At 29.0% G+C, this 19102-nt stretch overlaps 2 protein-coding genes and 1 non-coding gene across 3 annotated transcripts; 2 read left to right on the plus strand and 1 right to left on the minus strand.

Annotated features, from left to right (window-relative positions):
* Positions 1-80: 80 nt before the first annotated feature.
* Positions 81-1329, minus strand: LOC123301249. The gene is made up of 2 exons (XM_044883983.1): positions 1251-1329; positions 81-1188 (listed from the first exon to the last, which is right to left on the minus strand). Exon 2 carries the CDS (start codon positions 1170-1172, stop codon positions 81-83), a length of 1092 nt encoding a protein of 363 aa, XP_044739918.1. The 5' UTR covers positions 1173-1188; positions 1251-1329.
* A 453-nt stretch (positions 1330-1782) lies between these two features.
* On the plus strand, positions 1783-2315 carry LOC123301250. Its single transcript, XM_044883984.1, has 3 exons — positions 1783-1904; positions 1977-2135; positions 2196-2315. The coding sequence occupies exons 1-3, from the start codon at positions 1812-1814 to the stop codon at positions 2313-2315; spliced, it is 372 nt and encodes a 123-aa protein (XP_044739919.1). The 5' UTR covers positions 1783-1811.
* Positions 2316-13758: 11443 nt separating this feature from the next.
* On the plus strand, positions 13759-13877 carry Trnal-caa. Its single transcript has 2 exons — positions 13759-13796; positions 13833-13877. It is a non-coding gene; the product is annotated as a tRNA-Leu (tRNA).
* Positions 13878-19102: the final 5225 nt, after the last annotated feature.

Consider the following 19102-nt stretch of genomic DNA (forward strand, 5'->3'; position numbering starts at 1 on the left):
TTTATTCTGACTAAATTTAATGAACACGTGTTTTTAAATTTTTTTTTTTTTTTTTTTTTGATTGCACTTAAAAGTAAGTCTTATTTACACATAGTGGTAGAATTAGTATTATTCAAATTCATAACCGAATTTAACGATAATAAATTGCTTGCACTACAATTTCCAGTCCAAAATTTGCCTTTTTTAAAATTTGCTAACATATAACAATTATAAACAATTCGATTAGCTATATACCATAAATCTTCCTCTAATGTAGATTTTAATATTTCGTAACTCTGCGCAATTTGATACGCTCGCATAATACAGCATGGCGATTTGCTATTAATAAATAAAGCCACATCCATACCAATTTGTCGACTACTTAAAATATCATGTATAATAAACTCTTTATCCGATAAAATTACTTCATTCGTTCGTAATTTATCTAAAATATTACTAGACATAACAATATGGCGTCCACTAGTACATCCACCATACAAATCAGAGCAAAAAACAATAAAGCCACGTTCATCTGTCACAACTAAAAATTTAAACGTATGTCGATTCCATGCGGTATGTGAATTTGTCAGTTTTCGTACCATTGGATTTTGTGATATGGCAACAGGAATTTCAACACAATTAAAAATGGCGGTGTATTGTATCTCATGCGTTAAACGATGTTTCCAAAAATCGTAATTTTTTAACGTTTCATATAAAGCGTTCGTACAATTAACAAATATGTCTGCAATTTGTTGTTTCTCCATTTTGAACATACATGACGCCATCTCGTGAGGAATATTATGACGATAAATTGCTAAACAAATAAATAAAAAGTCTTCATAGATTGAAAATCGTTTTTGATGTAATCGTAGTACAAAAAACATGGATTGAATTTCAAGACGATTAAATCCAGTTAAAAAAATATAATCTTCGTGTGTAACAATCGACATAAAATTATGATTAAATATTTCATTTTGGGATGGGACTTGCACGGACGTGTCTTTAGTTTTTGGGGCTGCCGGTAGATCTATCGGTACACAGAATTCCTCAATTTGTTCAATTTCATTTTCACACCATTGTGGATATTCAATTTCATGATTTTCAATTTCGAAGCCTTCATCTTCTTCTTCTTTAATAAATACTTCTTCTATTTCAACATGATTCATTTCCGATTGAGTAATAAAACCATCCATATTGTGGTTACCAACTCTATGAATTTGTTAGAAACATTGAGGTTATGCATTATCAAATGTCAAATAATAAAAATTTACCTTTTTATTTCCACACATGTAAAAATCCGATGAATTTATTCCGATTTCAGAATCCATTAAGATTCAAATTATAATAATCATACTAATTCAAGTAGTTATGAGTCAGAAACCAATAACAAAAAGCTTTTGAAAATTATGATGACGTTTGTTTGACATTTATCAATAAAAATCAGCCATCTTTATTTTTAATTATAAATTTGAACGAATGATGGACACACTTGTAAGGGCGATAAGACTTGTGTCAAACTGTTTGGTAACCATAAAAATGGTTTAATAAAAATTTTTGTTTATAAACTACTATTCATTTTTTTTAAATTTGTTTTGTAAGTTGTTGCCATACTGTCATTGAACTGTCAAAATTTTTTATAATTTCTAACCTATAACTTTAATTTCTGAGCAATAAAATAATAATTGAAACATTTAAATACTTTATTAAAATAATTCAACTTTTTATTTGTTGATTATACAAAAATTTAACCTATTTGTATGTCAAAGAAAAATTCCCGCCATTTTTTTTCTAGAGTGCACCACTTGATGCGGTAAAATTTAAAATATATAAAAATGAGCTCACAAGAATCAATTTTTTCATCAAATAATACACCTATGTTCGAAATGAACGACGATAATGTTGATGTAATTTGGAAAACTCTATTCATATCCTTTTTTTTACAAATGTACAGAATGATTTATTTTATAGCATAATTTTTCCTTAATTCATTAATTCACGACTCTTTATCAACTGTATCAACTGCTGAAGATTGCGAACATGTTTTAGAAACTGTAAAATCATCTTTTAGTAGCTATTTAAAATATACTTCTATGGATGAAGTCCAAACGAAATTGCTACAATATGTGTGTCCAATTATTACTCATTTATTTCAAAAGGTAATATTTGTTAATTTATATTGCGTTTCAAATTTTTAAATGTATCTTTTTTTTGTATAGAATTTGGAACAAATTAGCGAAATGACCAAAGAATTAAATACGGACAATTCTCAAGAAATTAAAAAGCATTTAAATGTAAGAGACTCTCCTAAAAATATATCAAATATTGATTCTTATTAAAAATAACCTTTTTGCAGATATGCCTGATTATTTTGAATATTATTGGTGATGCGATATCCCAGTTTATTTCATGGGATAAAGTTGATATTATGCAAATTGAAAGTTTGCCAAAAACCGTTGCGAATATTCTACTCCAGTGCTATACACATTGTAAAGAAAGGTTTGCGTCAATTATATTCTATATATCTAATACAGTGTGTTATACAGGATGATGGGTCATATTTTTTAAGTTACTTAACCAAAATCTGAACTTTAAATTCAGCCTATTAGAAACTGACAAATAGGGCAGATTCTTAATATTTTGCCTAGCGCCAGAAATGGTTAAAGATATCGAAAAAAAAAGCAATTTGAAAAATTTGATTAGAAAGTATCGATTTTCGTTATTTTGGTCTACACTCAAAATGGTTACAAGTTTATTGAATTACAGTCAAACCTGGATAAGCGAGAGTTCAAGGGAGCATAATCTCATTCTCGCTTATAGAGGTTTCTCACTAACTCGAGTTTCTCGCTAATGCAGATACATGGGTAGCGTTTCTCTCTTATAGAGGTACGCAGCAAAAACAATGGTAGGAAGTTCCTCGAATTTAAGAATGAGTCATAAAATAGCAGATGTTAAATTTGTAATTTGTTTTGTCATTTGTTACTGTATGTGTGTATATTTTATGTATGTATGTATAATATAAATAAATAAAGCTCGACTGTTGCTTATAGAGGTATAGATAAGTAGCAGTCTCACTTACGGAGGTCCATGAAGAAAAACGACTCTCATACAGGTTTCTGTTTCTCGCTAATAGAGGTTTCGGGAGGTTTAAATAACGGGTCCTGGCTATTACTCTCACTTATAGAGTTTTCTAGTGCACTTACCCTGGTTTGACTGTATTTGAATACATAACAATATTAAATTATCAATTTGTCCAGTTTTTACATTTCATAGCTCACTAAGTATAGTAATAAAATTAAAAAATAAACTTTTATAATTATTGTGCTATGGAATGTAATAACTCGACAAATTAATAAGTTAAAGTGTTATATTCAAATATTTCAATAAATTTGTAATAATTTTGAGTGTGGACCAAAATAATGAAATAATTAAAAATATGAATTTTGTCAGGAAAATCGGTATATGGGTATAAAAAAATATCCTAAACAACTTTTTCAAATAGTTTTTTTCGATATCTCTAACCATCACTGACGCTGGACAAAATATTAAGAATCGGCACTATTTGTCAGTATGTTGTAGGCTGAGTTTAAAGTTATAATTTCGGTTAAGTATCTTTAAAAATGTGACCCATCAGCCTGTATGACTTTGCAAAGTTTCAAATCGATATTTCTATAAATAACGAAAATATAAGGGTGCCTTCATATGAAGGCTGCACCCTTAAGATATCTTAAATGCGACACACTGTATATAAGGATATTGTAAGTTCAGCTTAAAGTTTATAAGGGTTCAAAATATTAATCACAGAAACCAAATTTTTTCATAAATCAATCAGTCCATGTTTTGACAAATAAAACTTTTTCTAAATATAAATTAGTTTTTTTTTTAAATTTCTTTTTAAAATAAACTCAAAAGATTTCAGTATATATGAGATATTTAAACAGTTAACTATGTAAGTTGTTAAACCTATATGTAATTAATTTCTTAATATGTGAAAATTTATTTTTAGTGAGACAATTTATGGAAAAAGTTTTTCGAATTTAGTAACAGATTTAACAACTTTATTTCGAAAAACAAGTGAATTAAATATTCAATTTTTTTTACTTTTAAATAATATTTTAATTTACGATGAAGTTGAAGGAATTGCTTTGTTAAATGAAGGTAATTTTTTGGGTAATAAAGCTGTGAAAAACTATGAGAGGTTGATCAAAGTGAAGATATTGGCGCGCCGCTTTTATTGACCTTCTTATAGTGAATGCTGCTTACAATTTAAAAGAAATTATCTGATTTATTAAAATTTTTTTAGTTTTGGACACATTAGTTTTAATTGGTGAAATTGTTGTAAGTTTAGATTTGAAAACAATGGCAGAACATTGGAAAGGTTTTATAAAATTGCTTCAACAAAATGCGGACAATCTGCAAACTGTTTTTAGTATCGAAAAACCGCTTTCATTTTTAGCGGCAAATATTGAAAATATTTTAAAAGAAATTACTAGTCCGGTTTGCATAAATTTCTTTCCTTCCAAAAGCTTTTTATTATCTGTTTTTGCCGAGGTATAATAAACGTTTTCTTTATAGCAAATCAAAGATTCAAAAATGATAACCAGACAGTTGAAAGAGGGGAGTTTCGAATTAAAATTGATTCTAAAACTTTGTGAATCATTTCCACAAAATATAAATTTATGTATTTCAAAGTTAATTGATTTACAAATTATTCTTTACGAGTAAGTTAACAAAATTTCCAATATACTTTTGCATACTAAATTTTTTGTTTTGTTTATAGGTATTCAGCGCCATATTTAAATTCAAAAAATGTTCCATTAGACGTAATTGATTCAATAGAATCACACTTAATCATTGGTACTGAACCGTTATTTATGATTTCAGTAAAAAATTCAACTTTCATCGAGGTATGAATTGATTAGAATCAAACTAGCCAGAACGAATCGAGTTCTGGGATATTATTCTTCTTTCTGGTGAATTTTGAGATAAAATTAAGTGTCTAAGTTTAACACAATCAAATCCTGGAGAGCATTTATGGTTTCGTGTGAAATCCAAATTTAGCGTTGTCTTGTAGAAATTTTATTAATTTAATAAAACCCTCCGAACTGGGCGAAATATTTGGGACGAAAAAATGCTAAATAAGGGAATGTGAGTTCCTTTATTCCACTTGAATTTGTTTTTGTAAAACAACACACTTAATTTTATACCAAAATATCCCAGATAAAGGAGAATGTCAGAATCGAATCATGGTGGATACAAATTTTCAAAATATTGATATAATCTATTTCGATTTAACCGTTTTTATTTTTTGTTATCTAGAGTTATTTTCGAAAATATGAAGTAGTAACACAAACTGATCAGAATAAAATTGGATTTTTATTCTTAACATCATCGATTTTGAAATACTTTCCAAAAATGGAAAATAATGATGAATGGATTTCAGAAAAACGAAATATATTTAAGATAATTTTTGAAATAATATCAAAATGTAATAAACTTTTTTTTTTTCTTTTTTTTTTTTTTTTTTTAAATAATTCATTTTGATTCATGTACGATTTATTTTGAAACTTCTATTTTTTTTGAAGGTCATCCAGAACTATGTACTGATTTAAAAATTCCAATTCGAAGTGATACGGGCGATGCACCAATAATTGTTGATTTATATGAATTACTGTTAACACATTTAACAGTTGCTGCTTTAACGCTAAATAATGTCAGTTTTCAAAATTTGGAGGGTATATTATTAGAGTCAATATTACAGCCAAATATTTGGAAAGCACTTTTGGCTATTGATTTATGGTGTATATTAGGACGGTAAGTTTAAAATTTTAATTAATTATTCCTACTTTTCTTTTATCTTTCTCTAATCAAACATAAAAAAAAAATTGTATTGTTAGGTGAACCCAATGCGACAGGCCAAACTGTGAATAACCACAGCTAGGCCATTCTACTGTGCTCACCTGGAACTCACTAGATCATTTCTGAGAAGGGAGGTCTTGACAGGACACTTTACATTGAACTACCACCTCCATAAAATGGGGATCTCTGATGATCCTTGTAGGGCGTCTATAGAGGACCTGCATAGTGTCGGGCTTGGAATGTAAGGGGGCGACCTTAAACCTGGCTTCGATAGGATCCTAAAGCTTAATTTGCTTAAAATAGCATCTCTTACCCTGTGCCTAGGTGCTAGGGACCCATTTGCAAAAATTGTTACTTGATTATATTAAAATATATATAGCAGGATTTTACAGGTGTAGGGGTATTAATGTAGGTTTCGTGGGGTTTAGAGAGCTGCCTTTCTCATCTAAATGTTAATTTCATTACATTGTAAGACCACTAAAACTTTCTGTAAGATAAACTTTGAAGTCAATTTTATTATTTCGGTTTCCATTATTTTAGGAGAATCATCAATCATTGTATTTGCAACACTTTTTCCCTTATAAATGTTTAATTTTATTGTTCAACGAGTGGTTTTATTGTTTCTTGACGAAAATCCACTATACTTAAACATTGAAATGAAAACAATGTGATGCTTCACAGACCTACCGGACAGACCAAAGCTGACTCATATTAAATTTTTAATTATAATAAATTTTCCATACAAAATATTAATCCGAAAAATGCATTTTGCAAAGTTGATAAAATTTTATTTAAATAAAATATATCAAAAACAATTCTTATCAGAATTTTTTCCCAAATATACACATATAAAGATACTGCGTGTTTCGGGAATGCTTAGCACATTTCTTCAAGTGGGATGTTTGGGGAGAAATGAACATCAACTTAGTATAATTTCTTATGAGTTTATATAGGGTGCACCATATTTTATGTCGGTATGTATACATTGAATAACTTTGAAAAAAAAAAACCGATTTCTGTAGGTATATGTAGTATGTATTTTTATTCAATTTGGTCCTTTGCAATTTATTTGGTTTTTTTGAATAAAACATCAATCAAGTGGCCGCCTCTATTAGCCAATTAACAAAATGTGCCCTTTTTCCTGCGTTTTGATCTAAATAGTCACTTTTTGGACATGCAATGGCATTTCATGGATCTTGTGTCTCTCTGACCGCTTCAACCAGTTCAACGGATCCCATACTCTACGAAATTGTACACCAAACGACGAATAGTGTAGTCAGACGGTGTCTGTTGGCTACGACATTTTCGACGATATTTACGTTGAATTAACACAGCTGAAAAACTATTTTCTAATGTACAGTTTCACTATTTCGGCGTGTTGTTGGTGTGAAGCGAATTACGGTTAAAATTGTACTGAATTGACGTTTCAAGAAATGTCTAGTCAACTAGTCAACTCAATCGGTTGACCGGTCGGCCAAAGTTATTAAATGTTTCCATACCGAAATAAAAGATAAAATTGATATAACTTGAAAAATTCGACTGCGCCGTGTATTCGGACTGAGTACATAAAGTCATGTGAACAATAAGTCATGTAGAGCAGTCTTACTAAAATTAGTATTCTTTTTAGTACACCCTACGAGGGGAAGGGGGTTAGTTCAAACGCAACTCTGAGCTATGTCAGGGGATGGTAACAATGAAGTCAAGCTACGTATATTACTTCATATATTTTTTTGAAAATAATTTTCACCTTTAGTTGCGGTATATGGTATATATATTAATTTCAACCATTGCATTGGTTACATTTATATTTTAGGAACTCCATATTCTTATAGAACCTTAATTCCAGTGTTTCAGAAATTATAAAACGTCTTCCTAACTTGATAATAAAAAAACTATTTTCTATCCGAGGGAGAGCGAATCATAGTACGGTAGGCTACATAGAGGGAGGGAGGGTTCCAAAGACGCAGAAATTGAGCCACGTGGTTTTTGGTCGCTCTCTAAGCAGTCCACACAAATGTGGAATTATCTACTCCACATTATCTAACCAAAATTGACACACAAGCATTTTAATTTAATCAAGACTTAAAATATTTTATTCCATTTTTAAAGACCATGTACTAACTACCATATATTGGTCCAATTTTTAGATTATGTTTAAGAAATTAACATAAAATAATAATGCCATATACTGTTCTGAATCATTCTGTATATTTCATACAATGTAAATAATATAAACTAAAATAATGCAATTGAAATTTTAAAATTGGCAATAAATTTTGAATGTTATTGTTATTGTCAAGGTGCTCAATGACCTTGATTAATCAATTTTGCAACTACGCACGAAATTGATTGCGATACAGCATAATAACCATCCTTAAAAATTGATCAAATGCATATAATAAAATACAGTGTTTTACATATGGGGCTATCATTAGACAAAAATATTGATTACAATTTTAGTAAATGTTTTAAAGTTTTTAATATTTTCTGAAAACTGTTATTTGATTGTAAGAATATATGTACCATGTTTAATTGATTTCTTTTTTGTATATGTTTTAAAGCTTATATCCATCCATTGTTTAGTAAGGCTATCTACAAGGCTGTGGCAAAGTTAATTTTTATTAACGGAAATGCCCAGCATTCATTTACTTTGATTACTTTTAAGTTATAGATGATGTTAAAAAATCATCAATAATTGATTTCAAGGTATATATATCAAGGTATATATCTCCTTGGGTATGCAGCTCATGACTTCGGATGATTGTGGGTAGTGTTCTACCAATTGAACGGCAGGGATCCATTCTTTGTTAGCAAGGATACTTACAAGGCTGTATTTTACCCAAATTCGTAACTAATAATTTATAGAAACCCCATTAAATTAAAAAGTTGTTTCTTATTTTTTCAAAACAAAATTACAATTTAAGTTGTGGTTTCATGTGCTTTTTTGAGGAATTAACTTCATTTAGTTTTTTCATGAAGACCTTCTTTGTAATTTTAACATAGAGATATTATAATAATAGAGTGTGCGAGTGCCTATGCTAGCCATAAGAGACAGTGTTCGCAGGTAAGAGATAAAACGCTGCTACCGTAAATTTATGTATCACATGATAACGATACCATAGAGGAAATGACACTGTAGCTCGGCAACGTTCTCTCTCTTAACTGCAGACACTCTCACTGTTCTCTCTTGTATTCTATTCTTATAATATGTCAGTCAATATTATAGTATAATACATCAAGGTAAATAATTTAAAAAAACAAAATACCCGTCTTGTTAAATAAAAACTGAAAAAAAGAACAAGTCCTGTGGTTTATATAACGCGCGACTTTAGCTTTCGGGGCCCATTATTGGGAAGATTTGAGCCGGTCTAGATTTTAATGAGTCCCGACTGCTAAAAATCGGTATGTATAAACTATTGGACTAGTTTTTTTTTCAGTTTTTATTTAACACAATCGGTTTTTTTTTTATTTTTTAAATTATTTATTTTATTTTGAACATGAAACCTCCTATGTCGAGCTGCAAGCGCCCGTGGCTGAATTTACGGCGCATATCTGCGTACTTGGTAATGTGCATCATGCTGTCTTTTTCTTGAACGAGAAAAACAATGACAACCTGATGTGCGCAAAGTACGCAACGAAATAGGTGCTTTTTTCCTGCTAACCTTTCCACTTGAGTTTCACGTCCTTATATACATATATATGTTCTTGGTCTCGTCACATTCTTATGAACAACAACTGTGTTACTTATTAAATTTAATTTACTTAAACGTCTAATTAAGTTTAAACATATGACTTATGCATATTTTTGCAATTCCTTTTTAATTTCTTTATTTTGATACCCTACTCGATAGTTTTGGTTTATTTTTTTATTAACGAGTTAATATTTCGCTCCGGAAATTCGCCAATTTGTTTTTTGTTTAATTACCTATTTCAGGACACTTGGGATTTGAAGAATACAAAAATTTACAAACAAATATTAGAGGTGCAACTCGCCAACTGGCGATAATAATTTGTACTAATTAAAATCAGAAGAAGACCCGGATTCAGAAGTTACAATTTTGACTACCAGATGGCAATAGTTGTACTTACCATTTTGTAAGGCCAATAAAAATATTCAAATTCAAATCAGATAAATCCCGCGAACTGGTGATATAAATTTGTACTATTAAAAAGGAAGTGGATCGCTTTTTCAGTAGTTCCAATTTAGACCACCTGATTATTTACCATTTATATATACATACAAAAAATACATAAATACATACATACAAGATACGCGCGAAAAATATAACCACGCCTTGACAGTCGGGTAAAAATATATATAGGCCCTGTTATAGTCATTCTTGGATGTAAAAAATTGCAATCGATTGTTAACTTAATTTCACATAAATTTTTCTTTAACAATGTTTTTTTTTTTTCAATAGAAGACTAATTATATTCATTTTTTTAGTTATGGAACATCTGAACTATGTTACAATCAATTAATATTTCTTACAAATTTATATCGTAAATTTATGACGTCAACCAATATAATGAAAGATAATTGCCCAGAACAATTATTTTTATCATTATTAATTTATCGTTTATATTCATTGTTATCGATACCACATCAATTACAATACTACGAACAATATCCATTTTTTGATAATATTGATGTATGGCATGTATTGGGTTTGAATCAAATTCCACAAGCAATTGTTCATAATGATCGAGGTCAAAATATTTATGAGCAAGTTATCGATCATACTTCAAACGCAATTGAATCGTTTTTGAATGATCGAGTATCAAATACTAAAGTTGAAGATTTCGTTTTAATGGTAAGTTCTTGAATAAGAGTTATAGGAATGTGAAGAGTTGTAGTTTGGATACTTTTATAACTTCTATTTATAAGCATAATTAAAAATTTCATTTTCACTCTCTGTTTCATAGAAAAAAAACAGTATTCCAAGGTTGTATAAAACTTTTCATTGAATGAATTTAATTATAACCTATCATCGGAAAACGGTAGGCATAGAAGTTTAATCAACAAGCACCATTTTTGGACAAACCTGATCTAATTCTCGTTAAAAATTATGATCAAGGTATCATTTGATTCAGAATTATGTTAAGAAACTTTTCGGACACAAATGAAGAGGTTGTGATAAAAATTACAAAAGTTATAAGTAATTTAATAACATAAAGAGAAAAGATTTGGTTTTTTTTAAATGTCTTGGAAGCTGTAATTAAAAAGAAATTTAAATTAAGAAAATAGCGTGGAAATAAAACAATTCACAGACATATTCACAATAATTTTAAATAAAATACGCTTTCAGCACTATTTTCACCTCTAAATTAAAATTATAAATACTGGTGGTAGACTTCCGGGAGAAGGACTTATCTTTTAGCAAATTTCCTGCTCTTTGAGGATCTTTTTTTTTAAATTTCGGATAAATTTAATAGTTTCCGAAATTATTGCAATAAACCAAACGTCGTCTTTTTTTGTTATAAAATTTTTTATAACTTTTGTAAATTTTACTACAACCTATTCATTTGTGTCGAAAAGTTGTAAAAAATAATTTTGTCGAAAAGTTGTTAAATATAATTCCGAATGCAACGACACTTTAATCATAATTTTCCGAGAACTTGAGCTCGTTCGTCGCAAAATGATGCTTGTTGACTAGAGTAAAGAAATTGTAAGTGACAAACGCTACAGAAAAAAAATTTTGTAAGAAATTTCTGTAAATCGAAAGTATAAATGTGGATATTGTATTCTCTGAGACTGGGAAACAATTTTTTCTATATATTAGCCACGTGATTCAATCGCATATTTTCTATCAATTTATTCAACGCATGGGAAGCTTCCAATTTTTCCAAACCGTTTCGCTCTCACATTTAAAAAGCATATTTCACTAGAAACCTTTTTTTGGATTCGATTCTGTTTATTATATATAGGCAGTTACGATTTTATTGGCAACCTCCAACTAAACTAACAATTTATTTTCTATATTACTCAGGTAAATATACGTTATGCTTTTTATCCGATTTTAAATCTCGTGAAAGAAAACTTTGTTTTGAATATTTTACGAAATTCAATGTTCATATGTTTAAGGTTGTTGTCTCGCTATGGGCATTGTGTCAGAAAATTCTCATTTTTTTAGTACTTATTAATGATATTATTTATTAATTCAATGACCATGAAAATTTGAAGTCGATTGGCCGTCTCTTACTCGAGTTAAACTTAAATAAAGTTCGGGAAATTTTCAAAAAAACTAATTTATTATTAATGAAATGAGGTTAAGATCCTTGGTAAATGGAAGTAAGAGCTAATAGAATTGAGTATCAAATTCTCAATCATCAATTATTTATTATTGATCTAGTTGTACCAAGTTAAAAAAAGAAAAACCAAAATTTTGAACGGTTGACCATTGGTGTTTTAGGAAGACAACGACCTTAATATTCTTTGTAAAGTTTTTCATAAAGTAAATTATATAACATGCAATTTTCAATAATTTACCGTTATGTAAATAATTGTAGGTAGGGTAGGTCAGACGACGACGCTCTATTTATTGCATATTTTTTTAAATAGTTTGACATCTATTTGCACGCAATGTGTTTTGAAATTTGCATGTAATTGTAACATTCATTCAGTAAATAATGCATACGTTATATTCACGCAATGGGAATTATATGACTTGATAGGGGTTGAGTTTACACCGAATTTATGCGATGTCAATGATGTCGCAGCCAACACTTCATTAATCGTTCAATTAACATCCTAGTCTTTTTACTAAACGACGCCGTTCAACTTTATTTAGCCATTCAATTGACTAGCCTAATCATTTAAATTTAGTTCCACTTTCTGGGTGCTGAAACCCATACACTGTTAATATAGTGTTGGCAAAACTGGCATTCATTTCAAGGATTGAAGTACTCAGATACAAACTATGCGACGAAATTTCAGAAAGTTAAACTTTGAACGAGGCTGTTACAAGTCATTCACCTTTTGGTGTCCAAGGATTTCGAAAATATAGTTACAATCCTGCTGTGAATCAGTGTCGCAATAACAGATATGCTGGTTTTAAAAACAAAGTTCTTTGTGGATCTAACTGTCTATGAAGTTTAACTTGCGTTAGCAAATAATATTTTAATTACTTACATGTGATTAACCAAATAACAATATATAAGATTTTAAATTATAGAAATAAACAAAATCTAATATATATTTCAAATTTTGTGTCAAATAGTCACTGTATTGTGTGAATGGCCTAAGCTTCAGCCAGTCAGTTCCTTAAATGTTGTATTAGACGCTACGGCTAAATATCATTCAGGCCATCTAGTTGAACGGCACCGTTTAGTAAAAAGGCTAGGCTGTTAACTGAACGGCTAATTAGTTGGCTGCGATATCAATACTCATAATTAATTACTAATTTTTAATTAAAATAAACTAAGGCAGTGGTGTGCAAACTACTCCATTCTGGGACCCATTTAATTTGTGTATAACTTTGTTGCGACCCACTTTTAATTTTTTTATTCGTAATTTTAATGTTTCCTGCCATTCGTTGAAGAAAAAAAATTATACTTTTTGTTGTTAAATAATTTTTTTTTGTAATTTGGCGATCCAAAGATAGGTTGTGACCCATAGTTTGATTAAAAGATGCTATAAACAAGCATTAGAATAATTGAAATTCAAATCTTTTCAAGCGCTTCTATATTTTTTGCATTTATTATATTCTTATTATGATAAAAGAGTTTATGATTTTCAAAAGGTTGATCCGTTTTTCATAAAAAATTAAATCTTAAAATTAATATTTTTATTTACGTAAAAAAAAATTTTAATTAATATATTTATTTACGTAAAAAAAATTTAAATAAGTTTCTATTGTATCTATTTTATATTATCGAAATTAAATCACCTCTCGATCCACATTTATGTGAATGATATCAACTGTCAGGATGGCCGAGCGGTCTAAGGCGCCAGACTCAAGGTATACCTTGACTGTGTTAAACAGTTACATGAGCAATTCTGGTCCTCTCTGAGGGCGTGGGTTCGAATCCCACTTCTGACAGATTTTTTTTTATTTTAATTTAATTTTTTAATTGTTAAAGAAATGGTTATTAAAAATTATTTCACTCTAAAACTTTTATGTAATATATTGCAAATCTTCCTTTTTAATATCAAATATAATTTAACCTCTATATACAAGTACATAATAAAGTAGATGTTTTCGAATCATTTTGATAATATTTTGTAGCTTGATGTTTATTTCTTGAACACATGAGGATGCACTAGCTTTAAGATGTAGCTATATTAAAAATTGTTAGGACTCTTTGTTCGAAAACAAACAAAAATTCGAATAAAACATTTAATTTTTAAATTAGAGTGTAGTGAGCTGTGAAGAAAATATTGTTAGAAACATATTCGCAATTTGAATTTAATCAAAAGATTTTAGTCTAAGAATTTTCTTCGAGCAACTTAAGGTAGTACCAGCATGAAATCACTTTTCGACAGATTTGGCCGAATTTTTTTTCTCGGGTTTATAATAGCTTTATTTATGAATTCCTAAAATTTCATAATTTTTGACCGTTTAGATCGCGAGATATTTAAAGACAAAGTTCGCGATTTTGAGGGTCATGTCCCATTTAAAGCATGTAAAATGTCCGGTCTCTCCAACTATTTTTTATGATATTATTATATATTGAAGAAAAAGTAGAAAAAAATGTTTATACAATACAATTCTAAAAAAAAAATTTAGAAATTAATTTTCACTTTCGAGATATTAATTTTGACGTAAATTGATCGAAATTGGGACGTTGGCATAATTATTTCCCATTTTAAACGGTCAAAATTTCTGAAACTTTGGGAATTAATAGTAAGCATTATTAAATTCTTAAATTTAATTTTTCGTTAAATTCTGTCGAAAAAAAAATTGTACCATTGCTTTAACATAGAAACTGCAAATACCATGCTGGAACATCCTTAACCGCCTGGCACTGAATAACACCGTCAGACTGATCTGAGTACCGGTCCACTCTGGCGTTAAAGGGAATGGAGCAGTGCAAAATTGCCTTGTTGCTCGTACTACCTTATGGAAAATAATAACTTATGGTAATTTTGACATAAAATTCCGAAAATCGTGTTTACTTGAACGTAGGTATTATGTATCAATTTTAAGATACGACGTTGTTATAGCTTAGCGAATTTTAAATTTGAGCTCTGAGAAAGCAAAGTTTAGCATATTTAAGTAATCAAGGAGGAAAACTTATTTCCTACGTTTTCATTGACTAAAATAAATGCATTTCTTTTTATACCATGTATATATGAAATATGCATAGTATATTATGTTTAGTTACAAGTTTGTAATGCTTAAAAATATTGATGCTACGAAAAAAATTTTGATATATTTAGGTATATAGAATCATTCTAATTAGTCCATTTTCGGTTGTCCGTTCGTCTGTGAACTCGATAACTCAAAAACGAACAAAGGTATCAAGCTGAAATTTTTACAGAGCACTCAGGACGTAAAAAGTGAGGTCGAGTTCGTAAATGATCAGTTAGGCCTTGGATCCTTTGGACCCATCTTGTAAACCATTAGAAATAGAACAAAAGTTTAAATATAAAAAATGTTCCTTATAAAAAAATAAACAACTTTTGTTTGAAGCATTTTTTTGTAAACATCACTGTTTACTTACGAGGGCACACATTAGATGCAAATTTTATTGTATGTATTGATATGGGATTATCAGTTATGTATGTGTGACATGTATGTATGTGTAATGTGATAGAGTAATCAACACTGTCTATACATGGTTTTTCAACAATTAACTCAGTCAAATGTTGGTATTCACTTGTTTTTTAAACTTTTTACTTAAATTTTGTTTTTAATTATGCTTATATATAGAGGTAAATGTGAGTGTTTTACACGATTTCTATAACTATAATATTATTTATTTATTATAATAAAATATAATGCTTAATGTTTTTAGTGTAACATGTTACAAATAATATCAACAATTCCAGAAAATACGTATAAATTATTAAATAATAATAATTTATTTACATTGAATATAATTGCATTATGGGATACATTAAATATTCATACATTGATTACAAATTATAATAATGGCGAATCTTATCATAAAAATAATATGGATATTATTATTATATACGAATATTATTTTAAAAGTTTGTGTCAAATTACATCACATTTGATAACGATTCAATGTTTAAACAATTCTAATCATATTTATGTGGTAAGTACCTTTTTTTTTGTATTTGCAGTGCATATTTTGTATGTAGATCGGAAATCGGAAATTGTTGGGATGTTAATTGGTAAGTTATCGGGAAAAATTATGTCAAGTTAAAATATTAGGTACAAGCTAAGAGGACATGCAAGTTTTACTCGTGGACAGGTACGTGAATTTTCTGTTGCGGACAGTAGGACTGAGAGAAGAGACAAATTACCCTATTCAAGTTTCATCAAGTGTATAAAAAATTTTTTTTGCGATTTGGTCATTTTTTTAAAGGGTTTTACTCCTTAAGAAAATTACAAAAAAATCGGCGAAAATTTTGTTGGCTTCGATTTGAATAAAAAACATTTTCTGGGATAATTTAGATCCAAAAATTACCAAAAGTGTGTTTTTTTTGGCGATTGGGTGAATAGTTTCTGGGATATTCATTAAAATCGTATACGGGAGGTAATATATCGAAGCAATTTCATCAGTCGATATCTCAGAAAGTTGTTGTCCTTAACCGTAAAATCAACCATATGGAATTTGTGGATTATTTAAGGTAATAAGGAATTAAGGACCATGAAATCCACCTCAATTGACAATTAGGTTAATACTTTTTGAGATGTCTCCATAATAAAAGATATTCGCCCAATATTTTAAGTGTCAAAGATTACTCATTCAATCGTTAAATGAATTCGATTTTGGTATTTATTCAAAATTACCCTGTAAACAAGTTTAATCAAATTCAGAAATAAAATTTTGCTTGCAATTTTCTTTCTAACGGATTTGATTCATTTTCTGTGTTCAGATTGCCATTAAATATAAAGCATAAAATAGGTAGTCTAAATTGGAAATACTGAAAACAGGTCTACTACCTGTACGAATTAGTACGAATAATTATCGAAAGTTGGTGAAGATTGTCTGATTTGAATATGAATATTTTTATTGGCTTTTAAAAATTCTAAGTACATGTATTGCCATCTGGTAGTCTAAATTGGAACTACTAAAAACGGTTTCACTTCCTGCTTTAATTAGTACTAATTTAGGTCGCCCATTTGCAGGGTTGCAACTCTTAGTTATCAATAGCAATATCGTGCAATCACAACCAATTTTATGTAAATATAAAACATTAATATTCGAGTAAATAAATTTTTCGATTTCTCTATTGATTTTTGGAGTACCTAAACCTAAAAAAAATTGTGTTTCCAGCTCCTCCTGGTGTGGGCCTTCACTCGCACCACCACTAAAACCACTATTTTGATACATTTATTTATAATCCACATCACGGCTCGGATTTATTACCTGAAAAAAATTATTTGCAACCTTTTAATTCCACTGACCAGACAAATACAATTTTTTATTATGTAATATTATATTATGTAAATATAAACTTTATAATTCTCAGTTTGACTTTTTGATTATGCCAATAATTTAAATGTTACCATTCCATGGAAGGGTAAAAAATTTACCGAAATAAAAGTACCTAAACTCGTATGATATTTCATTTTTATTCCAATTTAAAAATTTATTTTATTAATTTTTCAATATCGAATTTTAATGTGTATGCAAAATTTTATTATAATACAAGCACGTATTCAAAGAGAGATTCTAAGAGGGGTTGATGGACACAAAGTTAATTGTACCATTTTTGCTCAATTTTATTTTTTTCTATTTTTGTGTCAAAATAATTTTATATATTAAGTTATATCTAATTCTGAAATATTTTTTTGAGATGTTTTCAAAGAGAAATGAAATTTTCTAGAATTTTCCTGCTTAAGAAAATTCTGAGTGACAAAGGAGTATCATCTTCAAGAGGTATCTATTTTTATACAGATATTGTATATAAGTTTTATGTAGGTATTGAATTAAATAATATAATATCGGAAATTCCTTGCAAAAATTACTTTTAAAAGATGCGGGCTTGTTATATTAATTTAAATAAAAATATTATAGTTTTGATAAAATAACAAAAGAATTGCCGTTATGGATAAATTTTCATTGTTCAATACAAAATTTTTTTTTTTTTTTACATTCAAAAGAAAACTAAAATTAATGCTTCAGCTTTTTTTGAAACAATTTAAATATTTTTAGAATTCTAAATTTTTTATTATAATTTTAGCTTAGACTCAAGTCTACTCGCTTTGTTATTGGGAGAAAACCGGAGCAACAAGTTTTATTGAGGTAGTCTTAAAAAAATTGTTAAATAAAATTTTTTGTCTATTATGATGCAATAAGGAAAATATGAAAGATAAGCGTTACTTATCTTTCTAGGTAAAATATTTCTCTCGATGTATTTGTTGCTTCTAACTCCAAGCATATATACTGAAATGTATGCAAAAATGTGCTTCATTAGTATTTCCTTATGAAATTGATGACAAAGCCGTATTTAAAACAAGGCCAAGCAGTTATGAGTAATCAGTCCATTGTTTATGGGTAAAATTTGCAAAATTTTGAACGTTATTTTAACTCTTTGTTCATTTCCACATCTTGTGTTCATGGATTGTTGTTTAGCAATAAATGATACCAAAGAAGTTAGATTGATATACAAGTTTTGATGCGGGCAGGCGGATTTAAAAAAATTGGGTCCGTAGGCAGTTTTAATAATTAGTGTCCCTCGTAATGAAAATCTATCAATTAAGACCTGTTTCTAGTTTTTTAGTTTCAATTTCTTTATTTCTTGGAACTTCTGAAATCACATTGGTTGTTCAGGGCAGTCCTCCGGCTCGAGATATTATTGTTAAATAAGAACTTAGATGGATACATTAATCAAAAAGCAAATTCTAAATCACAAAAAAACATCGTTACTAACATATTTGCTTATTTTGAACTTCCTCAGTGTTCAAATTGAACAAATTGCTTAGAAACGAAAATTTACTGTAAAAGTTGCCGCACAATTTTCGCCTCTTTTGAAGTTTAACCCCAAGCCTGTCTATAATTACTAGATATACTGTTACTCTGAATGTTTCCTGATCAGATATTGAAGAAGTAATCTCTTCAGCAGATTCAGCTTTCTCTTCCGTATCCTCTTTGTGTCCCTTTTATATTCTTAGAATATTGAGAG

This window comes from Chrysoperla carnea, chromosome 5 (genome assembly GCF_905475395.1).
Source record: "Chrysoperla carnea chromosome 5, inChrCarn1.1, whole genome shotgun sequence".
Taxonomy (NCBI): Eukaryota; Metazoa; Arthropoda; class Insecta; order Neuroptera; family Chrysopidae; genus Chrysoperla; species Chrysoperla carnea.

Bases quoted from the DNA above. Each gene is read 5' to 3' on its own strand.
- LOC123301249 (XM_044883983.1), bottom strand. From the start codon at position 1,172: ATGGATGGTTTTATTACTCAATCGGAAATGAATCATGTTGAAATAGAA.
- LOC123301250 (XM_044883984.1), top strand. From the start codon at position 1,812: ATGAGCTCACAAGAATCAATTTTTTCATCAAATAATACACCTATGTTC. The intron at 1,905-1,976 runs ATATCCTTTTTT...TCATTAATTCAC, and splicing joins TAATTTGGAAAACTCTATTC to GACTCTTTATCAACTGTATC. The intron at 2,136-2,195 runs GTAATATTTGTT...TTTTTTGTATAG, and splicing joins TTACTCATTTATTTCAAAAG to AATTTGGAACAAATTAGCGA.